Genomic DNA, 25,908 nt, shown 5'->3' with positions numbered 1-25,908 from the left:
AGCGCCAGCTTGCTACACACCCATAACATAGTTTTGTCCTATTTAAGAGACGCTTAGATAGAGACCAAATTAATGTGCAATATTATTGTAAAATTTAGTGAACTCTGGCACTAACAGTCCCGTCGCACGTAAGCACGTGTGTTATATGGAGGATGCCTCCACGATATATACAGTTTCCGACTACCACTATCATCATCTATATTTTATAGAGTAAGGAGAACTTTCTTCCTCCATGATCTATATAGGTGTTTTTGCTGTCTATGGGCGCACGGCAGACGCTAGCCGCGTTTGAATATTGTTGCCTTTATTAAGTCCCGCATTCTCTAAACGAACTAGGAAAATGCTGGACGAATTCAGTGTCAAGCTGTGTACTCTTGTGCAGATGCACCCTGCGCTTTATGACATATGCAATGATGGTTTTCACGACGAAGATGCTAAGACGAACGCTTGGCAGGAGATCGCCGGGGAGCTTGGAGTAGCGCGTAAGTGAACGCAGCAACGGTGGCAGACGGTCTACGAGTAGACGCGCAGCGCGTTTGTCCTCGCCTATCAGTGACGCACGCAGTTCAGTGGGAACCGAGACGCGCTGTGAATCGGAGCATTTTCTCTTGCGCAGAGTCCAAGTGCGTGATCAAGTGGAAGTCCCTGAAGCATCAGTACGTGAAGGCAAAGAAGGAAGAGAATACAACGTGGGACCTGTGGCCTTATCTTCAGTTTCTCGAGGAAACGGCCGCAGCGAAAAGGTAGCGCACCGCGAAGCCTGTCACTTGCCGCGGCGTATGATTTTCCTGCCCGCGCGATCGATTGCTTTTCTTTTCCATTGTAGCAATCCGAAGAAACGTAAGCGTGAGAGCACGGCGACACCGAGCAAGATTCAGGCACCTGCTCCAGCTGACGTTGATATGCCAAGGTATGAAGCGCGTACGCCAGTCAGGCGAACTTGATTGACGGACGCACCTAATTCGGCCGTGAAAAACATATATCAGCGTGATGTACTTGAGAGGAAGCAATTGTGTTCGTTTTGCTTATGCGGTTAATTACCCGCGCGTTGCGACATCATTTCCTGTGCCACATTCGGTTGTGGTTTAGGAACTATGCGTTTTCGGAGTTAAGCTGGTAAGGGTCAATAGACGTTTAAGGTTTAAAGGTTAGAGTGAGGGCGGCTGTCCGCTACCCCCGTGCCTACCCCATATGACTCCTCTATTACGACACCATATCGAAATGTTCTCGCGGGTGTACGTTTTCGTTGCAGACCAGTGCGTGCTGCATATTTCTTTCGCTCTCTCATACAGGGCTTATGTCTTATGTCGCGGAAAAGTAAGGTAAACACGTTAGTCAATCCGCTCCAGGCGCCATAAACAACATCGCCCACATGTTATTAGCAAATCGAGTCAGTGTAAGCGTTCCTCGTCCGAACACTTGCCCCTGTATTCAAAAACGCTTCTCTACTTGAAGTTAACTCTATCCACCGCCTTCAATGCAGCACAAATGCGTTTGGAACGCGCTGTCTTTAGCAGGTGCCAAGGCAACACACGCATTTCAAATGTGCTGCATTGAAGGTTGTGGCAGCATGTTAAGGAGTGTTTGTCAATACGGGGTTTAGCATGTTGTGTGCATTCAGAAATCTCGGGTGCAACTTTTCACTTATCAAACAGTGCTTGTGATTGCTTCACTAACCGTAAAATAGGTTCTGCTACGGGAACGTAGGGTTGCACTGAATAATTTTTGTGAACTTTAACGTGATCTTAAGTTTCTTCAAAATGTTCTAGCGCTCTTCGACCCCATGGTCATGTCAAGGATCCTTAGAACCATGTTAGATTGCACGACATGCAACTTACGTCTTTTATTGCATACCTTGTTTGTTTCACCTTTGCAGTGCTGATAGCGCAGACATGGAGCACGTGGAAATAAAAACAGCATCCAGGAGTTCTCGCTCGACACGGTGAATGCTTTCCTCATTTTTATTTAATCACTTTTATGCTTGCTGTTATTGATTTGCTTAGTAGACTTGAATTAATCCTGTACTTTATACAAATCATGCATCGGAAAAAAAAAACTTTTATTTTCTGGTATTTCAGCACTGTTTATGGTGTTGCATGTTGCTGCAAGTGTCAGAATCTTATCCTTGTAAAAATGCTTGCAGAATGGCAAATGACTTAAATGTGCTTCTTAGAATGCATGGCAGCCAGAACTTGATTGCACCATTACAGTGTGATCGGTGATCACTTGGAGACTAGTGTCAGTCATAATTCATCACAAAGGCTCTCACATTGACTGCATTTCCCGCTACATTAATTCATTCTTCCTAGCACTCAGTGATAGTGCAAAAAGCTTCTGGTTCACGGAAGAAGCTCATGTGTTTCAAGTATCGAGTTTCAATTTGTAACTGCCATGCACTCATGCCGAGCACCGTCGGGCCAGAAGCATACTTCATGCTTGACTTGGCAAAATAAAAGACTGCACAAAGCACTTGCATTTTTTAATGCTTTACTGCTAAGCTTATTTAACGCTCAGAAACAACTGAGCACCACTAACAAAGCCCCATCTTACATCTCGCAGGCTTCATAATCAGCATAGTTTTGCTTGTCATTTCGGCCGCACCCAAGCATCCAACGCATCCGCTCTAGCACGTGCCATAGTTCAATGGAATAACCTTCCTGATGATGTGGTATACATTCTTGATCACGTGGTGTTTAGGAATAAAATACTAACTACATATGACTGTGTTTCCTAAGCATGTATTTTATAATCGTGTTCATTCACTGTACATTGACATCTCGAACCGTTCGAAAATGTATAACGCATATTAGTGTCATATACAAGTGTATGTTATCGAACATTTTAGCAATTGTATAAAATGTGGCTTTTGAATTCTTTTCGTTTGTTTTGTGTTCTTTTCAAATAACTATTGTATAGTCCCCCTCACATAATGCTGCTACTTGGAGCCTGTGAGGTATTTGTAAATAAAGAAATAGAAACGTGAACCTGATACTGTGAAAAGGAAAGAAAAACTTTGAAAAAAAAAAAGATCACTTTGCTTTTGTTTAGAAGTACATTATCTGTGCTGATTAACTGTCATTAAAGCTAAAGAGAAGTTCATAAAATTAAGAGCATCACTGAAGTGACGAAGACGGGACAGAGAGAACACACACAAGTGCTCCCTGTCCTCATCATTTTAGTGACGTGCTCATGAACATGTTACACCAAGGCCAACAATCTACCCTTGCTAAGCTGAAAATTGTTTTCAATTCTTGTTCTGAAACACGAAGTTTTACACATGCTTTTCTATTTTTACAGGACTTCTACAGTCTATAAGGAGACGGTTATGGCGCCTACGAAGGGCACATTTTCTGGTGCTGAAAGTGGCACCCCACTGCAGCCTGTGGCAACGTAAGTAGCCTGATACGTTTGTATTAGCACTCAGGACAAAATTTTCTTCTCGAAATCGCTCTTTTTAACTGGTGCTTTGGGATGCCACATAGGGGAATGTTGCCATAACAATTGCCCCATACCCTTCCTTTTGCAAGGCTTTGCTGTAACACAAGGGTCTAAATTTTCGTTCCACAGAAGTATAAAACACTTCATTCCCAGAGATGATCGATTTGAGTGACCAATGGGCACGAAGGAAGAAACATTAAGGAGATGCAACTCCGCTCCTTAAGGCGACCAGATAACGTCAAATTGCCGGAGGGTCAAATGATGCTGGCGGTGCCTTGCGGTAGGAAAGGGAATTGCTGCCATTTTGGTTTCCGAGGGACCGGTCACTCGCGTTCCGCCGCAGTCACAGAGCGAGGACGCGAAGCGCGTTCGGTTGCACTCAGCTAGTAGCGCTGCATTTTTTTTTTTCGTAGCGTCCCCACCTGAAATGTCTTCGTTGGAGCATGTTATTTTTGTATTTTATGTGATGTTATCTGGACGCCTGCGCATACCCGTTCTAACGGGAGTTCCACTTCCTAAATATTTTTTTCCTCTATGCCAATGGATAGCTAGCTGTAATGTGGTTTTTAGCTCACACCCTCCCACTGCCGAGGTAAGTGTTTGGCCAGCAGCTGCTGTTGTTTCAGCATGAATATCATCAATGCTCACTTCCTCAGCCATTTTGTATGGGATCTTCAAAAACATGTGCTATTGATAAAACAGTTTTTTTTTTTTAATTTTGTAACAATCTTTTCCTTATGCTGCCTTAGTGCTTCAACGGCAAATCCTGAAAAGAAAGAAGCAAAAGTAGGTATGGCAAGGACTGCTCGCTCAAGAAGGTAAGTCAGTTTCTTGTCTGCTGTGCTAATGCGCCAGAGATTTGCTGATGTGATTTTGTTTGGGACGCTTTTGCTTGCCATTTCACTTGCGCTTGTTGTGTGGCATGTCGCACATTTTCTGTTCTCGTGGTGCTTCATAAGTTATATCATTGCGGATAATGCGAATAGGTATCCCACATATAGTGGGTAGCCAGGGTAAATTTGTTGCGTTTTCTGCATCCTGTTTCCTCTCCCCTTTCTGTTCTGTCTGTGATAGTATTGTTATACATTTTTACATTTACTGTCTGGCTCTTATGTACGATGCGGCACATGACATTTGTTTTGTTGTCATATGCTAATCTTCTTTTTTCTGTCCCTTCATTTCATTCATCTTCTCCTTTTTTCTTTAGAAGTGACATAACCATGACAAAGGTGTCGGGGCAGAGCTTTCTTTCACAGATACCATTCTTGTATTGGAGTTATGGGCAAGTCTGTTTACTGTTTTGGTGTGCCAGCTTCACCCTGCCGTGCATGGCGTGCCCAATTGTGCACAGTCTGCCTTTTTATGCCATGGCGCATGCGCTTGTCCCATAGCGAAAAAATCCAGGAAACGCCTCTCAATGTCGCGGGGGGGGGGGGGGGGGGGGGCTCTTATTCTGAAAATACCGGTTGCCGTGGCCTCCAATGAAATGGCACAGGGCAGCACAGGAAAATGAAAAAGGTGGATTAAATGCCTTGCTAACAACTGTGACCTTGTGTTGCTATTCGCTTTGCCTTACATGTGATGATGCGAGTTCTTAAAGCTAGGACGTTGGGACAGTTATCGCTGCTCTCAGGCAAACATTCCCTGTAGAAGTTTCAGATAAAATCTGGAGCCTTGAATGCTATCATCGCATGTAAGTATGAATAAGAGCGCTGGATCACAGTAAAGTGACACAAAGTGCTTGTTTCGTTTCCCAATATCATGGATGTTCTTCTTTTGTACTGACCTATCGTTTCTGTATTGGATTTGTTCAAGCCCCAATGCGTGCGCCTCCCCACTAGAATCCCTCGCATGTATTTGAATTTGTGGAACCTTATGCCTATAGTCGTCATTCTAGAGTTGGTGGCTTTACTCATAAACGAATTTCCTGACTACAGATTAAAAGTTTTGGGGGACAGAGCTTGTGAACACATCATCACCCCCCAACAGCTTGTTTACGCCTACTTAAAACAAAGGCCCCTCCTTATGAAGGTCAATTACCTTTTTCTCGTACATGCTGGTTTTATATAATACCTGCCTATTTCGATAAGAGTCGCAGCACACATGCAACTCAAACCATTGCCGTGCAACATGAAACCACAACGCCACCCGGGCCAACGTAAGGCACACGCTTATTATTATATACGGCAGTACAAATATCGTGAAGACGTCCTTTATGTCGACGTCCCCGGACAGCATCAGTGTAGCTGTGACGGTGCGGTGAAGAGCTCGGTGCAGGTGACGGAAAGCAGGACCGGTGATGTGGAGCGGATGGTTGTGCTTTCGGGTGCGCGCTTTAGCGTTGGTTGTCGAAATGGTCTCATAGAAAAGTCTGCAAAGATGTCTGATATCTTTGGTCACGATACGGGCAGCTGCAGTAAACATGGCCGGTTTCTCCGCAATGGAAACAAAGTGGATGGCGGTCAACGGTATGCCACAAGTCAGCCTAATGAACAAACGGTCGACTGGGGCCCATCCTTGGTGACCAAGTGGCAGGTGTTGGCGGAAGGTAGAACGGTGATGTTTCCGCATGTGGGTTATATTGTGGAGTCTTCATCATCAATGGTGGTGGCCGTGGTGGTGGCAGCAGGCTGTACACTGCGAACGCTGGCTCGTTGTAAGAATGAACCAGTTGGAAACGAGTTGTGCGGCACTAGCTTTGGACGACGCACGGCCAACGCATAGTTGACAGATCGCTGGTCTGGTAGCGATTTGGGCAAAGAAAATGCTTGCCTGATTTCTTGCCTTACAAGTTCTGCAACAGAAGCCATTGCAAGTTCTTGCGGAGTCGCAAGGAGACTGCAGATCTCTTCATGAACAACCCCGAGTTCCCGTAGAGAACCCTTACGGCCGGCCGATAGAGCAGAGACGCTGATTGAGGCATTGTTTGGTTAGTTGTAATAGCGGCACCGTTACTGTAGTGCTTGCTCGATAGTTGTTGCCTCTTTGATGAATTCCGCAACAGTTGTGAGCGGGTTGCGAAGAAGACCAGCAAACAGCTGTTCTTTGACGCCTTACATCAAATGTCTGAGTTTCTTGTCTTCAGGCATCTCAGGGTCGGCTCGTCGAGATAAACGGGTCATGTCCTCCGCAAACATGGCAACACTCTCATTATGTTTTTGGATGCATGACTCAATAAGTCACTGAGCGCAGGGGTCGTTGTTTGCGTAGCTGCTTAGAAGTTGCTTCCGAAATTCATTTCATGGAGACAGCGCGTGGTTCTCGTACCACGTACGAGCGCTGTCTGCTAAAGCAAAGTAGGCAGGTGAAACTTTTGCTCAACAGTCGCTTATACTGGGGCAAACCAGTCCTCGGAATGTTCATCAACCTCACTGTGGAAGGTCTAGGGAATCTGACGCTGCTCAACAGTCAGCGGTGAAGCACCTCCAGTTGGTATTTCTCCAGACAGTGTGTTGCTGAGGAAATTGCCTCAGGACTGAGGCCTCACTGTCGGTGACTGTAGTGATAAACAGGAGTATCCACTGTAGGAATGGATTGCGGGGTCGAACTCAAAGTGTCTGGTCGTGGAGCAGTCCCGAGCTTCAGTCGTAGAAGTCCTCCACTAACGTCGCAATGTAGAAACAGCAAGACTTCGCAAGGCTGTACTTAAACACAAGAGCAGACGTCCAAACGTTGTCTTCGTCAGAGAGCCAGCTACTGCTGCTTGTACTGCTCGCTTTGTTCTCCTCTGTTGTGCTGCCGACTATTAATCATGACAATATGACATGTACAACTTTTAATGAGAAAAAAGACAGAAGGCGTAATAATGTCCTCAACAGGTTGTAAACTAGGTTTGTGCCATACATAGACATAATCATAGCAAGACAACACAACACTAAGCTCAGGGTTCTTAATCTTTTGATTTGTTTACTAGTTTTATTTTTGTGTAAATATAATTTTGCTTTTACAGGGCGTCGTCAGTTAATAATGCTGTTGGTGATATGGACTTCACCGAGACTGGCACGCCACTGCAGGAAACGTATGTACTTCTGTGTCTAGAGTGCAACGTGGGGTGTTCTGTTTGTAAAAAGGGAATTAAAGAATTCAGGCAGGACAAGCTAAGTTGTCAACCATGTGTACGTAAGATATTAATGAGAACTAACAGACAGTGATACCAACGAATATTTAGGGGATGTTATTAGCAGTAATTGTATTGTAAATGTGAAAAAAAGAGAAGACGCAAAGATGACTTGCTGCCGGCAAGGGCCAAGTGTCAATTCTTTGTGTGCTACTAAAAGAGAAAGATCGAGAAAGAAAAATGGCAACATAACAACGCAAGCGCAAACTCACAACTGTTTCACAAAAGTTGCGAGTTTGCGCTTGCGTTCTCCCGTTTCTTTCCTCGTGGCGCGTAAAAAGTTTACACTATGTAGAACCAGCTGGCACCTACACTGGCTCTTCTGGTAGGGACTAGACCTGCGACCTTTGAATTATGTGTCCGATGCTCTGCCAACTGCTACAGCGGTGGTCATCCCTGGGGTGTATACGGTATGCGTATTAAAGAACTTGGGAGTGTCAGTCAGTGCTGCTAGTAGCCGTGACGGCGAGTGTGGGGCACTCTTCTGCCTGTTAGCATCAAGTAGCAGGAGATCTTATAACAATCTGAATACAAGGGGAAATTTAAAGGCTCGTTCTTGTTTGTTTCAACAATTTTATGAGGACTAAAGGTAATGCAAAAGGAAGTTTAGGAGATGTTATTATAGTAGTAATTGTAGTCTAAATGGGAAGAAAAAAAATTAAACAATCACTACTAATAGGGTCCCTATACTTTCCTTGGCATCATTGTCTGTCTCTTAGTTCTGATTAATGTGTCTAATAAAGAGGAATGAGCCCTTAAATGTCCACTTCTTTTCTTCATATATATATGTACGAGTATGATTCAATCAGGATCAAATGAAGGCAGTTGTGCTGTTATAACAGCAGATAGCCTAAATTACCTGACATGAGTGGTCATTCAGCCAATGACATCTCTAATGAGCCAGAGTTAATTGCTGGTTGTGTCAATATCTGAATAAGTACAGTAGGCCGAGAAAACGGTCCCAAATGGTAATACGCTAGCGTGAGCTCTTGCACATGAAAATTTCATGGGCTGCAGCACACCACGCAGTATAGTTTATCTACTGGCCCAGCGTTTTAGTGAAAATTCAGGTAGAATTGAATACCCAGGCAGAAAAGAAAAAAGAGGCGCTGCCCTTAAGAAATGCATTGCATGAGAAATATCCAGCAGTGTAGCGCAGTTTAATTAGCGCTTTTCAAAACATTCCCTTTAATGTTTCTTCTCTGTTGCTTGTGTTGTAGCGTGTGGTCGCTCTTTATGGCAGTTGCAGCAGTTTGTGGGCTTTGTGTGAAATCTTGCACAAATGTTGCAATTTTCGTGCTTCTTATGACGGTTCCAGTGCTTCGGACATCTCTGTCTACGTTACATGTTCCGAAAAAGGTGTAGCGGTTGTCATTTGTCACATTTGAAGTCCAGTCTTCTTTTTTCTTTCTTTTTGAGTTTAATCACAGTTTTTGATTCGCCACCGTACAGCCCTTTCCTGTGGATTCATATTGGCTGATTGATATTTTAAACTGTCATTGCCCCTCTGCTGCAAATCGCTCGCTATTGGTGTTCTTGCTAAGTGGTGAGATTAGTATTTGCTTGTTGAGTGCATTAAGATTCGAAGTAAATGTCATTAGTCTATGTGCTTTCTTCTTCGCATCTGGTGAAAATGCACAGGCTTGGTTTTGTTTCTTCTAATGCGCAGGGCCCTAGAACCTGTGATGCCAGAGCCAAGCAATGAGTTGTCCGAGCCTGTGCAACCCACCTCAACCAAAAGTTCAGCTCGCAGATCGCGTGCAAGGTGTGTTTTTCAATTGATGCTGTACTTGTTTCTCTTTGAACTTAGAATGCCACTGATGCATGCATATCTAGCTGCTCACAGAACACCGGTGTGTAGAGTCTGCCTTTGATGACTTCAACAGATGCGAAGTGCGATGCTAGTTCCTTCCTCCGAGTCAATAAGTTTTCTGTTTATCGGCATAAAACACGACAATATCACATTCATTCTCACCTCTTGCAGAACTCTGAAGCGCCTTTAAATGAAAACACCTGGGTTCTGTGGAAAGCACTTTATGAGTAGTCCTGCTGTAGGGATTATCTTTCAGCGGGACTTTGTTTCATCTGTGTTTATATGATTCTGTCTGATGATGTTCTGTGAACAACTATATGCTTGCTTTAATTTAAACATTTCTTCATTGTCGCAGGGCTTCCTTGGTTCATTTCGATGAGAATGCAACCACTGATCCTCCTTCTGCATCCCAAGGGACTCGCAACACACATCAAGCAAATGGCACTTCATCTGGCACTCCACTAAAGGAGGCGGCAGTGTATGTACTCTTGCCTTAATGTCTTAACTGTTTAAGTAAGAGTGATTCTCCAACTTTGTAAGTCAACTTTTTTGCAATGTCAGAATGTCTGGCAGTTGCAGTGAATCATAAGGCATGTGAAAATGAGGTCTACATATCTCGGAAAGCCAACGCACAGTAAGTCAAGTAGACGTCTGGAAAGCTCCAGTAGGATATGCAGAACATTCCAGCTAGCGTGGACAAAGATTTTTTTTATTCAGATCGTTCTACGTGAACAATACAAAATGCTTGTTGTGAAACTGCCAGTGGTAATTATGTACATAAATTCATACACAACTGTTTAATTAAGAGTAATTGCCTAACTTTGTAAGTTAGCTTTTATTTAATATCAATGCCTGGCAGTTGCAGTGAATTGTAAGACAGGCGAAAACGAGGTCTATGTTTCCCGGCAAACTGAGAAAGCCTGCAACATTAAATGTGCCTGTGTTCATGCAATGCATTTTCCATCAGACAGTCCCAATGAGAAAGCGAGCAGTTGTGCATATACTCAACTCCTAGTATAGTTAGGCTCCGTTCTGAAGTTGCTGAGGTATTCAGTTTTATTTTGGAACCTGCTCCCACAGCGAAGAGCACTTTCGAAGAGAATGAAAAATACTACTTGTGGCTCGAATCTGTTCCAGAATGATGATACAGGGATACAATAGTGTTTATATTCGGGCCAAACATAACCACTGCTGCTTGTGCAATCAACTGTTTGACTTGTCTGGCGAGGGAACATACTGCTGTACAATTGTCTAGCTTGTCTCTCATAAGTTTGAGAACTTGTTAGTCAATGTGCTGGTTGCACTCAAGCCTCGTCATAATGAACCTGAATATAGTGAAATATGGGTTATAACGAAGTAAATGAAGAATGGCTTGCAATATATACAGTGTTAGGAATACACCTTTTGAACAAATTTTCGAATATAACAAACTTACTTTCGTGTAGATGCAATTTCGTTATAATGAGGTTCGAGCGTACTTCACTTCAAAACAACTGCTCACGCGAGTGTCTAACCGTACATGTTCAGAAAGGTATTGTGGCTGTGAATGTAAGCTGACAGGCTGTGTTCGCGACCTGTGCAGCCATTCACGTGGGACAGCCAAGGCGTCAAGTACACCGGCGATCATGCAGCCAGAGGTTGTCTTGACGCGCATACCCATGCCGTCTCACAGGTGGAGTTGCTTCTGTTCTCATTGCTGTCATCATGCTCGCTATTTTGCATTCAAGGAACTTCTTCCTGCCCCTCCCCACGTGTCCCTGCGAAAGGTTTCGTTGCATGCCGGCAGTAGTGAGGCGTTGTCCAGGGAGAATTGTAAATTGTTGCACAGCATTTGATATATGGGTACTGGACTCTTGCCATCTTCTGATGCAATTTTTTATTTATTCAGTTCTTTATTACTTTGAAGGTTGCAAATATTGCAGTTTGTGCTTCCAACAACACAATTTCTCCGCTTCCTTCATTCTCATAAGTTTAACATTAGTCCCGAAACTTGAGACAACGAAAAAAAATTTGACGTACACATGCTTAACCATTGAACCTCTCTTTGCACGCACTAATCTTTCATGAACCCTATTCGTCCTTGAACCATCAGTGAATAAAATGTGTTACCCGCTGAAAGCATTCTGTGAGCAGTATACAGTCGACGTCCGATTTCCCAGATGGCCGAAATGCCGGACATGCCCGATTTCCCGGACTCATCTGTGGCACCGTCAAGTTCTCTATTGAGTCAATGTATTAAAATTCCAAAATTCTTGATGTGTATAGCTTTCGCCATTCGATTTTGCAGACTTTTTACCGCTAACCGTGGACTTGTCACTATTGACGCCGTCATTTCAGTTATTTTCGGGCCCTCAAACCCACCGCGCTGCGGCTCCCCCGAAATCGAAAATGCCGCAATCAAGTGCACACCAATCCGTTGCCAGCCGTCTCTTAGGTCGCATCGTAGCCTACTCATGAAAGGCGATTACGCAACAGACCCTCCGGAACTGTTTTCACCACGCGATCTGGACGCCGAGACGGCTGTCCCGCATGGAGTGGAGAATCTGTGTGATGAACATCCACCCGCAGACGTTGCCTTCGACAATCTGCACGCTGCCAATGTTTCGATTCCAGCCGGAATAACCTTTGAGGGCCTCGCCAATGCTGACAAACTGTGTGCGGATTGACCGATGACGAAATCATTTGCCAAGTTTTTTTCTTTTCTCTCAAGGCGCTGTTTTGTTGTTCAGAAGACCAGTAGACGGAGCCTAGATGATATAATGATAATGTTGTTTTTCAGCAAGATTACTTCACTTTGCATACAAGAAGGATTGGACAAGTGCAGGAAAAGGGCACAAGAATTGTTTTCCGAAATGGAGTGGCTGCGCGCAAAGCAGTGCTCTAATGTCTGCAAAATGCGATTCGCTGCGGCCTTCTTCACAAATTAGTGAGCTTCTTTAGGAGATGCAAAAGTACAAGTTGGAACCTGTTTACTGGTCCTTTAATGCGACCTTTGTTAGGCCTTCAAGACACGGCAAAGTGACTACACCCAATGCGCAGATCACCGTCTAGCCCTAGTCCCCACAACTGATGATAAGGAACACTCGTGATGACCATGAACGTGCACAAAGAATGAAGATGTGCCCATTGAGCACCCACACTATATTCATTATAATGTGCAACTCTGCTGACAATCTTTTTATTACTACTAGTATTCTCTTTGTACAGTATCTTAATTAGTTTGTCGCTTTTGTTATGCCCCACGGCTAAGTATTCAGACTGCCGTGCTATATATAAGGGACACTGCGACACTTCTTCAAGTAATTATGAAATGGCTTCAATAAAAGACCTTATTGCCTTACGAATCGATTTACTGCAAAAGTTTTTATAAAGTCAGACAAGTACGAACAGAGTTACAGGGATTCGTCGCCCGGTAAAAGCGCTGCCTCTCTCCTCTTACACTATTGAGTGTGCTGAAAGCTACGCAGAAAAGGGGATGATGAGGGGACAAGAAGATCCGTCTCTTTGTCAGTGCATGCCACAGCCTGGAGCATTTTCTTTTATCTTTATTTTTCTTTCCTTCCTTCCCTGAACGCGCGGCTTACTTTCAGTGCAGTCACGAGGGCGCACGAAGGTTCGTGGAGGCCACAGTAACTATGCGGATGGGGATGTTCGGAACAGCCAACGGCGTTGTGGATATATGGCGCTGTAATCTGTGTATATGGCATCATTTCTCGAGAGAAGAGGGAACGATTTCTAGCTGACTTTAAGAATTAAGGAGGCAGACTCTTTCTAGACACTTTTTCTTTATTTCTTCAGTGATCTTGATGAAACTGCATAGGCTTTTTGCAGTTTTTTCTGCTGATTTCAAATGTGCAATTACTTTTCCTGTAACTCATCTCATTCCCAAGATAAAGCAAGTTCAACCCCCATTGTTTAAGGCCTCGTTAGGAAAAAAGTGCCTAATTAAAAGCACCATTTAAGATATGGCAACATAGAATAATGATGGAATATTGAAATAATGGAAGTAGTTTACTTTATTTGGTTTTTTAGTTATCTTATGGCAGATTAAATTTTACACTCTGAAAAAGCAGTTGGCATGCTATTACAAATTTGATAAATAATTAATTCAAAAGGCTTGTTTTCTAAGTTCCATTTTCATACTTGCATTCTAAACACATACACATTTCTATAGCAAAAAGAATTATTGTTCTTGCTGCCATAGCTGCCGAGATATTGAGGCCTCAAGATTAAACAGTCATAAATTCACATTTTGAGAAAAATGGCAAAAACAGATAACACACACTTTATACAGAAACAACAATAAGAAATGCATATTTCACATAGTAGATACTAATATCCATCAGGAACATAGTCTGACTGGTGCTTAGCACTGCAGTGGCGCTGCTTTAGTGCTTGCTGGAGCTTTTCACTCGAAGCACGTTTGCGGTTTAAGTCAGCCACTCGCCAACTGTCCTTCTCGGTCATTCGTTTGATGCTTGGGAGGCTGGGGTTGAGATTTAGTTCATTGAGGATGCCTGTTGACGTCCTCAAGTTGCCGTCGTTGAATTTCACTACTGCCTCCGCAACTGCAGCAGTGAAGCATGGCGCTGCTTAGGTGTGCCAAAGCCCAGATCATAGAATGAAGGCTTTCGTTGCTATTCTGGATTTTACCTCTTTGGCACCTTTCTAGAAGCCCTTTATCAGACAGGCGCTCATATACTGGCAGAAAAGCCTTGCACTTATGTTGAGGCAAATTGTAATGGTGCCTTGGAGCTGGCTCCCCTTTGGCAGCAGCTGCATTCTGCCTGCACCAAGAGTCTGGGCCTGTGGGACACAGGCTGTGATTCGACTCACTATTATTAGAAGTGACGTGATAGTAAGTCGCCATCACAGCTCTGTGCATGGCGTCAACATCTTTTTGTGAGATTTACGCACCCAGCCGTAATAAGAACTCAACTTTGTGATGAGGTCTCTGGTGAGCTTTCCCCTTTCTCCAAGGGTTTCACAGGCACCTCCTTTTTGCCTTGCTACTAAATTGCGTAGGGCAGTGCCCATATGCTTTTAGACGTGATTGACACAGTCCTACTTTTGTACTTTTATGAAGCTGTAGACATCCGCTTCTTGCAAAGCTAGAAAGGTGCGGCTGTCACCATTTGACAAGATTGTCGTGTACTTCAGGCCATTTTTTTTTCAGGGACCTCTCAAAGAGGAGCACAGCTGCCTGAACTTCCATTTCGCTAGCTTTTTTTTGTACTATTCTTTTGGCACACGTGGCTGTCCTACCAAGCGTGATATGCCGGGTCATCTACCTTCGGTCCTCGCTCACACCCGGCACAGTAGTTACTCAAAACCACTTAGTACAGCACTAGGCCAGTGAAGAGCTCGATCACTGCCCCCACGCATATGTGAGACAAGTGCCCGCGCGTCATCCACAAGCCGTCGTACAAGACTGCAATACTGTCGGAATAGTCAATATGCAGCTCCTTGTATAGCTTGTGAACTGCACTCGCGCACTCGTCCATCACTTTTTCGGCCGTGCGATTAGCTGCAGGTGTCAATTTTTGCTTCACATATTTCTACCACGTTTTCTTGTGAAGTCCGCGATGAGATATATTCATGGTCAAAAATATATCATTCATAGCCGCTTGACGGTTCCCAGTAGCCTGCATGGCTCGAGCGGCGAGAATAGTATTGACAGTGAACGAATTTACTTTCTGTGCGCCATCCACTCGCGAAGAGCTCCATGCTTGTGCAATGTCGCCACAGTTCACGCAACACGCACACATATTCACAGCAAGGCCATAATTCCTGTCCTGTCTGTGAATACTGACACTTCCGTGGCAAATTTTACATCTCATGGCATCGAGCAGTTGACCGATGCAGCCAAGATCGGCGATCAAAAAACTTGCCTCCTCTTCGCTTTGCTTTGGGGGAGCAGCGCCGGCCGGTGCGTCGTTTCTCAAAAACTCAAATTTTCTCTTCGACGCGGCTGTCGATGCCAATTCCTGCAGCCTCGAATCGGCCTTTGTACGCCTTACCTGCAGCTCCAGTTCTGTTAGCAAGGCTGTGTCATGGCGGACGCGGCTGCTGCTTTGTCGGTGGCTGGCGGACCCACTAGGCCTAACTCCTCATCGACCACCTCGGTGATTCCTTCGCCGTCGGCGGACGAGATGGCGGTCGTGGAGTCTCGATGTGCGCAATGTTCACCTGCATGTTCCGATGATGGATGTGCCGGCGATGCGTCAGGTGCAGGCTGGCGAGGCCGTCAAGCTTGCGTCGGCGGCATCGGGGTCATCGGCGAGCGACCCATGCCGTTCTTCGTTGACGCTACTTACCAAGAGATGCGCCTTGAAGTTGTTCGCCTGAGCCTTTCTTCTTTTTACCGAACTCATCACGGGTGTGAAACTTTCGCGATGATCCTGGCATTGCAACAACTTTGATTGCGAGCACCCTGCCAAAGCACAGGTGGTATGGCAGCAAAGCACGTTGTTTGCGCATTGTTGACGCGCCGAGCAGACGATGTGAGCCCAATCAGCCAATGAAGTGGCCACCTCATGGTCACGTGCACTCAGCAACGAATAGCGTCCCGTACATTGCTTTTTTTCGGCAACCAATGAGCGCAGCAAGGTTGTTTGCGCGGTAATCAGAAGATGGAGAAACGTGCTTTCAAACGAGGCCAAGATCGTAGCTATGGCATTCGGCAAATGGTGCCTCTGCGTCGCGAAAAAGGTGGTGTTTTTTCGTCAAATTCTGTGCAAATCGAGCTCGCGAGTCCTCTTTGTAATGATATAACAAGTAAATTATCGCTTTCTGGAGTCTGAAGATTGGCAGGCAGGTGTAAAGTGCTTGCAGAATCCCAAATGCCATAGAAAAAAAGTTTTTTTCGCGATTTTTCGGTCCCAAAGACCCGTCCGCCCCCTAATCGGTAATTCCAGGCCGTGTGTTCGACTGTAATGTTTGACTCATACGTTCTCAGGTGCCTGAACTACCAACTGGCCATTTTCGGACCATTGCGGAAAAGTGTTCCAGGGCCCCTTTAAAAAACGAATGAAAGAAAAGTATAATGCGAGAACTTTATCGCACGAAAAGAACTTTATTGCACGAGCGGAACATAATTTACGAAAAGCTTACCAGTCTTGACGGCTAAGTGCGACCCAGAATATATATAATTGCTATAAAGCCTCCATTCATTTCCCACTGAAGCCTTTAAACACGCATTGGTCACATTTTGCGTCGCACAACAAAAATGTTATTGCAGGACTACCCATGATAAAATGCCTGCAGTGCAGCCCGCAGCAAGTGCACAGGAAGCTACAGGGTCGCAAGCAGTGTGAGTATTTTATGAATTGGGTGACACCAGAACTCTGTGCTGACAGCTGCTGTGCCGTGGTATACGCTGTAAGATATACAGTAGACTCTCATCAAACGGAACGTGAAGGGACCAGGAAGATATGTTCGATTTAACAGAAGTTCGATTTACTGAAATGAACAAGAGCGCAGAATATGAGTACGAAACCCGTCTTGTCAGAAGCGCTTGTTCCATTTCAGCAGCAGTTCCTTATAAGATGTTTCTAAGCTTGTGCTAATAGTGAATTTTAGGTTCGAAACGAATAGTCATTTTCGTCAAATAATTTTGAATTGAATTCGGATATTATGTATCGCATATTATAAAAAAAAGGGCACATTTGTCATGGTCTGACTAACCTGCACAATATCTCTCAAGATTAAAAATCGAAACAAGGCCTGTGCAAATACTTTTTTTTTTCGGTTCCAAGGAAGTGGAAAAAACTTTCAATACGTAGTAGCAGAATTTGACTTTCGGTAGAATGCAAGCGATAACGTGTAAATTATGTTACGTTTTAAAGTTTACTAATCTAAGAGCATATGAGCTGGTGTAACAAGCTCTTAAAAAAAAAAAAAAGCTGATGAATCGATGTGAGGGTAATATGTTCATTCAACCTTGCTTCGAAACAGTGCGTATTTTCCTTAGATAGTTGTTTTCACAGCTTAGCACCCCTTTGTTGCAGTGCAACCATCTCTACAGGAAGTTTTATGCAAATTAAGTACATTTGAATAAGCGCTGCTCGGCTTAGCACCCCTCTACTGCCATGAAATCGCCTCTAAAGAAAGGTCACATGTGGACTAATATAAACCTATTTGTTTATCTCGAATACTTCGAAATTTTAAATAATTTACATTTGAATCAAAATGAATTCACATATTCGCACAAGCCTAGAGATTTCTGTTTGCTGACAGCCTATACTGTATACTCTCTAAATCAGGATGCATGAATCGTGATTGACCAAATCAAGTGATAACGCTGTGCACTCATCGGTCAGCTGACTGCAGCGGCTGCGTATCGGCAGGAGGGCGTTACTTCAACAAAAAAAGGCGTGCCCCTAGAAACCGCCACTTTGTGGGAAATACAAAACTATTAGTCGACGAAAGCAGCTATGGTATGCTGGAAGCTAAAGCTGTAAACACGGGTCCCGTTTTTCATTGGCAAAAAACGCGTTGTGTGGCGAACACCAGCGTTGCCGCTAAGTGTGTTGGTTGCCACAGCAATAGCACGTGAAAGATTTCCTGTTGTGAAGTTGTGTCTTCCCATCGTTGGATATCCTCAGCCATCACCGAACCAACAGGCGTTCACCTTTGTTGCTTTATCTAGTTGAACAAGCCTTGCCAGCGAGTAGACAATTGTCCTCACCTAAAGAGTTTATTATCATACAGCATGCCTTGGTATAAACATTCAATGTTGTTGGGTAGCCTTGTGTCACTGACAACTCCTGGTGAAATGATGAGCGTACGAATGCCGTTGAGACCCATCTAAAAATGCGTTAAGCTCACCTACAGATTTTACTGAGGCTTGGAGAACACTGTCTAACGATAGCGTGCAAAAGCGAATTTTTACTGTAATAGCGTTAAAGAGCTCTTTTCGCAGAAATTTCAGCGTCGGCGCCGTTGGCTGCCAACAAAAAATTATCAACTTATGTGCGACCGAAAAATTGAGAACGATGCAAATAAAATAAATGATGAAAAATCCTGGTTTAGAGTGGGGATCGAACCCAGGTCGTTTGCGTGGCAAGCGGATGTTCTTCCACAGGACCACGTGTCTGCTTGTGAATGCAGTGAAAAGAACTTCCCCTGCTTGGAAATGCAGTGAAAGTAGCTTTCATGCTTTACAAACACATGCGTTCCATATGCATGCTTCAGAATGCAGCGTGAAATATTGTAGTAATGCGTGGTACAAGCACCCATTGCCAGCGGGCGTCAGAACATATAATTATCATAATGGCTTCGTTTTAAAGCTAGTCGCCCACTACAAAAGGCACACAGGCTACTGCACCTATTCCCTTAAGGCCACGTCGTGGGTGCATAGCAAGAACATGCGATTATCATAATGGCTTCGTGGCTTAAAGCTGGTCACCCACTACAAAAAGCACACACGCTACTGGACTTATATCGGCTCGAATGAACTCCGGTGCCCCCAACGCACGCAGCCGCTTGCAGGGAGCAGAGCAGGGTGCGAGAGAGAGAAGCAGCACGAACCAATTAAGGCCACGAAGTTGGTACATAGCAAGTTCGAAAAGGTTTCATGCACTAAGTATTTGAGGTATGCACTAGGAACAGGATATCGCGTTCAACTCCTAAAGGCGAAGTTTTATAGTCCCCTCATTTTTGTCTTTCACTTTAGCTAGCGTTGGTTTGCTCTGTTGAACCGGCAGACCCTCACAGTGCGGTCAACGGAATCGCTTAATTCCGGCATGCACAAAAGAGAAGGACACAGTGTAGGGGATAAACGAGCACTTAGTGACATGAGTTGGTGTTTCAGAAATAAGGTGACACTAAGACTGTGTGTTGACAGCTACGATCAGAGTTGCCAGTGCCGCCTATATTAAGTGAATTCAGGCTTCTTTTTGACCTGAGTTGCTTGTACATTTTCGCAGTCGTGTCTGTGTCTTCTATGTGCTCTGAAATTTCATGATAAATATGTAGCAGATTGCCCAGATTTCACTTTTACTGATCGCAATAAGCCTTGTGAATATGCCATATTCAAGGCCAGATATTGTTGGAAATAGGTGTCTCACTTCTTACGTACCATCAATTAAGAATACAGAAGGAAATTTGGCTTGCCCACAGGGCTGGTGTTTTCTACTGGAACATGCTAATCGCTGCTAATGGGCAATGAGAGGCAGAACACGCTGACTGGACACACAGACCTGCAGTCCGCTTTTAGTTGATGCGCACACTGTTGATTTTCATTGTTTAACTGCGCACTGGAGAAATCGCTCACCGGCACTCCTTGTAGGTCAAGATCCAGTGCCTGTATATATACGGGATGGGGAGTGAACGGTTGTGCAGCGCCAGCAGTAGGTTTTTCAATCAAGAAACTTTTTAGCAGACGCTGCCTGTGTCGGCGTTGCGAGGCATCAGAGAGGGGGGGGTACCGTATGTGCACAATTGTAAGTCAACTCGAATGTAGGTCGTCCCCTGAAAATAAAAGTCGACTACTACCTTTAGTCTGTGGCTGGAAATAAAAGTCTACTACTACTATTAGTAGTACTACTACTATCTTGAATAACCTGCAATTTTTTTACTCCAAAAAAAAAATATTGTTATGCCTTGTGATGCCCTATGACTTTTTCATACATGCAGCTGCTCTTGAGTCTAAAATAAATGTTATTTAGCAAGTTTCTATTGATTAGTCATTTCTGTGCAACCTTATTGGTGGCAGAGTATTTCAGCCTTGATGTATAGTTTGCTAGTGAGAGTGCCTTGTTTTTGCACAATTTTCATTAAAACCATCGCCATTGTCTATTAAAAGACAGTTTGTTCATAACATTGTTCATGCATGATCCTGCACACGAATCAAGTGATACGACACGAAAGTATACTGCACACTGTCATTTGTGCTTTTTTTTTTCAACCTGCCACTGCGATTCAATCGCTAACCGGCAATATCTGTTCTCTAGCAACCGCAAGTGGACCCCGAGAAAGATGGCCTTAACATCAGCAGCTCCTTCTAAGGCGAATTCAGCATCGCCAGTTCCCCCTAAGGCGACTGCAGCATCGCCAACTCCTCCTAAGGTGACCACAGCATCGCCAGCTCCTCCTAAGGCTAGACTGAGCAGCACACCTCGGGGAAGACGAAGCATGAGGTAATGCCCGTTAGTGTTGAACATCCACAGTATCGCCGTTCTATGCACACGCTGTTTTGCCTCGTCATTGTGTCAGACCATTGGCTAGAACTGTAGTAACATGCCAACCTGCTAGTATAGCTCCTAGTGCCCTCCATTTCCTGCAGTGTCCCCACTGCCAGGATGCAGGCCTGTCTTTCCTTACTTCTATCTCGCTAAAGATACAAGTGTGTTCCCTCAAAGGGGCTCTGCAACAATTTCTCAGCATGGTCAGAAAACGGTACGAATTGGTTATTAACGCTCCCGAGAACATGCGAGCAAAACATTGTAAATCCGCAGCACACGACCTGGAGTTAATTAGTTATTAAAATAAGTTAGGATTCGCTTGCTCATCTTTCAACAAATGATGCCATAGATCCAGTGACCACACCATAAACGCAAAATTCTTGGCCATCGTCTTATTAAACCATCTCGAGCTGCATAGTGGCCGCGGCATCCCCACGCACTTACTCGTGATTACACTGAAAAGAACCTGCACGTTCGAAGAAGAAAAGAAAGTGCCCAAGGTCATGACATGCGCTGCATACAGCTTGTTGCCTCCTGTCATTGCCCCCCCCCCCCCCCCTTAAGTAGTTTTCAGCGTCCTCACTGGTATAAAGGAGAGAGAAATCTTTTGAACTGTGTGACAAATCCTTGAAACTCTGCTTTTGTACTTGGTGGATTTGAAAAGAATTTAGTGGCAGTTGCTGGCAGTAAAATATTTTAGTGAAACCATTTCATGATATATAGGAAAACTGTTGCGGGCCCCTTTAAAAAGTAAAAACCCTCCCTCAATACTAAAAATCACTAGTACCGTAATGTCTCAAGAAAGCAGTTCGTAAGCTATTTTTTATGCTAGTGTATACGCAATTTTTAATCGAAAAAATGAAATAATTTGTGTTCTGAGGAAGCCATAGACATGCAATTTAAGTAAAAAGCTCAGACTTGGAAGAGTTTCAGCTTCCAAAGCTTCAGATGTTGACATACGTAAGTTCTATAAAGCTTGTGGTGGTCCTGTGGAGGTGCTCGAACTTTCAAGCATGTTCGAAAAGTTGGCAGCCTTGTCATACTTATTGCTGATGTCTGTTGGCTTATCCCATCCAATATAATGATTTTCTCGCAACAGCCTGCCATCTTTCTATCTTGCTTTTATTTCATTCAACCCATTTATAGCAATTATCGGTTATAACAATGGAATATTCTTGGCACTTGAGTATTGTTATAAGTGGATTCGGCAGTATGTTTTTGAAGGGCGGCTTCGCAGCATTGATTATTTTTATTGGAAAAGTGTTTACAGCTTAGCACCCCTTCACTGCAGTGAAACCACTTTTGCAGGGGGTTATATGCGGACTGATATACATCTACTTGTTCGTTTCAAATACTACTTTGAAATTTCTAATAATTTAAATTCAAATCTAAGTGAATTTGAATACCATAATATTCGAAGCGTATGATGACTCACACAAACTTATGCGCATTCGCTCATCCTCCACCTGCCAGGTACCGGAGACACAGATCCTGCCATGAATATCTGTGTGCAGGGTGCCAGTGTCAAGTTCAACTGCTAACACCTGAGGCACTATGAAGTAATATGCTCTCTTCTTTTTCTTAAGGGTTGCACTTGCTGAAACGATTTTAGAAGTTCAGGAGGACGACGCGCAAGTTGAACCACCGCAGCCTAAGCGCCAAAAGTAAGCACTTTGTACAGTTCATATGCGAATTGTGTCAGCTTTATTCATTGTCGAATGTCTCACCTCGGACCACTTTGTAAGGTGTGCCATCAATATCGCCATTCGTAGTGCATATTGTTCATCATATGCGGAGAGGTTGCCAATTTAGATAACTATATTTACTCTATTGTAATGTGACCATGATTGTAACGTGAAAGGTGACCTTTCATGGCGCCGAGAAAAAGAAAAAAAGTAATGCAAAAACAAAAAAAAAAAAAGATGTGTGCATCATTGCACTTTTTTGAACAACCCAAATTTTGTGAATTTTTGTTTTGATTGTAATGCGAGGTTCGACTTCAGGTAGCAAAAATCAGGGAGAAAAGCTCGTGTTACAGTAAATACTGTAGAGAACCAGCTATAAAAAGCACTTTTCTTTATTTTCATCTCCCCTCTTTGTTAATCTTTTTAATACTTATTAGATTGCCATGACAGCTTAGCTAGTGTGGCATTTAAAATTTCCGCTCTTTTTTTCTACTGTGCAGCTGCTTGGTATTTTCAGATTGGAATAGCCTCTGCATGATCTGCGCGCCTTGCTTCTCTATTGGCCGTGTTCCGAAACTCTGTAGCCTAGTAAACCAGATGTTACAATTCCAGTGAGCCTCCGTGCCTTTTCCCCCGTATCGCCACGTGCGCTTTTTATGTTTTCGTGTAACCGATTCGTTACACTTGTAACCACAGCTTGTCACAGGCCACAGTGTTTAAAAACTTCCCTGTTGCTCCCAACTGCTCTGTTCAGATAATGACATGAGCGTCTGAGTTTATTCTAGGGCTGACGTGAGCACTAGTGATAGCGTTGGAATGTTAAATAAAACATCTGTAGTTAATCCCCTTTATAAAAAACATGCACCGGGCAGCAATTTTCGTCTTTTATTATACAAGGTGCAGGGTACTATGTACGCATTTTCTTATCAACCCCTATTTTAACGTAGGCACACAAGTGTTTCTGGTACCTATTCATCTTTTATGTCAGTGTCTCTTATGTTCAACTGAATACAGGGAGCACATTACTCACAGCCGACGACTGCGATTGCCGTAATCAGTGTATAGAATGTATCGCTTGTACTTTGAACAAGTTTGCCTAATGGAGAGTTTCATCTTTACAGGGCCCCTAAACTCTACTCGCAGGTAAAAATTGGTGATGTAGCATTTGTGTTGAGCATTCAACAAATGCGTAGCCACAAAGACTTTTGAAACAGTGCCGTAATAGCGAAGTCACACATTTAATGATACAGAAATGGCCCCCACTCTCCTCGCTCTCTCCTTTGCTAACCTCTGTTCATTGACTCATCTCATCTCCTTGTCGAGTGCTCCTTGCTGTGTGAGGAGGAAGAGCAGCAAGCGTGCATACCTATGAGCAGATAATCAGGTTTTTTTTTTGTGAATGACGCGGCCAGACGCGAATGGTAACGTCACCGCCAACGCTGGTGATAGCCGAAAGACCTGGAGTGGAAAAGAAATTGTTTCTTGGTATTAGTAGCATGCCTGTGGTTCATAGCATTGCCTCATTTGGCATTGCCCATTGCAATGGCATTTTAATTTTGATGCAGGCACTTACTTAAAATGTCAGGTTTTCGGAGGAGATTGAGGGACACTTTTTAAGAGCCTTGACTGCCGTTCTCTTCGCATTAACGACTACATAAATGTGTGATTTTTGTCTTTTTCTACACTGAGCGAACCTCAAAAAGGAAAGAAAAAAAAGAAGAAACAAAGAAATACACCCTGCATGCATTACAAACACTTGATGCGTTGCAATTCTTGCAAAGTTAATCAGCACTAGAGGTGAAGATACAAGAAAAACTTGCACACACGAGATCAGAAGAACATTGCCGTCTTGTTTCTTCATCTTTCTTGCCAACCAATTTGGCAGGATGTCGCACCTGCTTGCCGAGGTCTTAAACCTGGCTCATCTTTTTCTTGGCCTGTGATTTTTCTAGCAGAAAATGATGCACAGCAAAATTTTTAACTCCTAAATACAGGAAAAACTCTGCTTAATATTTAAAAAATGGCTGACTTGTATGGCTACACATATCAATGCACAGTTTCCCATTTTGTTATTTCAGAACCGAAGGAAATGGTGTGGAGGCCAACAACCCGCCAGATGCACTAGCAGACATCAAGTTCGAAGCCGCGCTGGACCAAAAGTTCTTCAAGCAGCTAAAAGAAAAGCTTGATAAGCTCAGGCCTGAAGTTGCATCAACCATGAAAGCCAGCATTTTCAGAATGCTAGATGAGGCAGCAGATAATTGAGGATTTCTATCTAGCTGTTCATTATTTTTTACCTTCGAGTTCATAAGAATATTTTGGTTGTATAAAGTAAGTTGCTTTCTTACACAAGGACAACAATTTATGAGGAGCTTGGGGAAAACAGTACCTTCTTTGGCGATGGATTGACAGTGTATTTTAGTACTGCAAGTTGTATGGCTTTCTTGCTTTGCATACATTGAAATTCTTTTTGTTTTTTTAATTTTCATTCCTTTAAATGCTGGAATTTTATATTTTAGAATCTCAAGTTTAAAGGTTAGACAAATTTTTAGACCAGCAGAAGAGCCAAGTGCCTTTTTGCGACATTTTGTTCAATAAAAAAAAATTTTTAGAAACAGTTTTCTCATGTTTTCAGTGCCTTGCTGTCTTGTGAGCTCTGCACTCTGCACTGTGCCTACGTACCAGAGTCACTACAAGAATGCACTGACCTTCCAAAAATTGAACATTATTGTACTTTCTCTCTCATACAACTTAATCGCCAACATTGTGAACTTCACAAGGATATTGGAACAGAAGTGCATGAGACATGAATGCGTGGCTGGGCTTCAACAAACCGACACGTTGCTCTAGTGGAGGCAGAAATATCGAAATGAAGAACTGTACAATCGCACTGATATAGAACGCTACCAAATGTTGAAATGGCACCAGTGTGACATGGAAGCAATTAAACGAAGAGAAATTGGCCTAACTAAATCCTTTGCTGATTACTGGTGTTCTGTAGATCAATTTAATTTTTGCTTGTGTTGTCGTACAGGCTTCAGGCCCCTTCGACCAAAGGCTGAGTGTTCCAGCTCTAATTGCAGACTTGACAGTGGCACCATGTACTGTACTCTCGTGTTGAAATGGGAGAATTTAGGGCTAAATAATGCACGTGCTTTTGTTTCAAACATCTTCAGTTTGGGTTGTGTCGGTGTAATTTCGGCTTGCACGTAGATCAAAATCAGCATTATCTTTATAGACCAGATTAGTCATGGTTAGGCTTGTGCGAACAGTGAATTTCAGGTTCGAAGAGAATAATAATTTTGGTCGCATAATTTCGAATTGAACTTGAGTAGTATATGTCGCATATTATAAAAAAAAAATTGGCATACTTTTCGTAATCTAGTTAACTTGCACAATATTTTTTAAATATTGAAACTAGGCTTGTGCAAATGCCATCTTTTTTTTTATTTAGAAGAGAATAAAAACAACTGAGTGATAGCAGGATTTGACTTTCAGTAGAATTGTAGTGATAACCTGTAAAATATGACACATATTAAAAATTATTTTGCTTAGAGCATACAAGCCGGTATAACAAGCTTTTAAACTTTAAAAATAAATCGATGTAAAGGCAATACATTTATTTGACTTTGAAGTGGAACTTAACGACAATGCAAATTTTTTCTAAAT

The 25,908-nt window shown here is 43.4% G+C and overlaps 1 protein-coding gene across 3 annotated transcripts; it reads left to right on the top strand.

Moving 5' to 3' along the window:
• Positions 1 to 240: 240 nt before the first annotated feature.
• Positions 241 to 24,854, top strand: LOC119173818 (uncharacterized). 3 transcript variants are annotated; one of them, XM_075895674.1, is made up of 15 exons: positions 241 to 482; positions 617 to 743; positions 827 to 910; positions 1,877 to 1,942; positions 3,298 to 3,390; positions 4,188 to 4,256; positions 4,646 to 4,720; positions 7,388 to 7,456; positions 9,225 to 9,320; positions 9,724 to 9,846; positions 10,951 to 11,040; positions 16,609 to 16,680; positions 20,324 to 20,509; positions 22,141 to 22,218; positions 24,318 to 24,854. In XM_075895674.1, the coding sequence occupies exons 1-15, from the start codon at positions 341 to 343 to the stop codon at positions 24,502 to 24,504; spliced, it is 1,557 nt and encodes a 518-aa protein (XP_075751789.1). In that variant the 5' UTR covers positions 241 to 340; the 3' UTR covers positions 24,505 to 24,854. The 3 variants fall into 3 exon arrangements, with proteins under 3 accessions (XP_075751789.1, XP_075751791.1, XP_075751790.1); XM_075895676.1 differs by lacking the exon at positions 4,646 to 4,720; XM_075895675.1 differs by lacking the exon at positions 16,609 to 16,680.
• The last annotated feature ends 1,054 nt before the right edge of the window (positions 24,855 to 25,908 follow it).

This window comes from Rhipicephalus microplus, chromosome 5 (genome assembly GCF_043290135.1).
Source record: "Rhipicephalus microplus isolate Deutch F79 chromosome 5, USDA_Rmic, whole genome shotgun sequence".
Lineage (NCBI taxonomy): Eukaryota > Metazoa > Arthropoda > Arachnida > Ixodida > Ixodidae > Rhipicephalus > Rhipicephalus microplus.
Note: the sequence above shows the minus strand (reverse complement) of the source record. Positions and strands in the feature narration are given on the sequence as shown.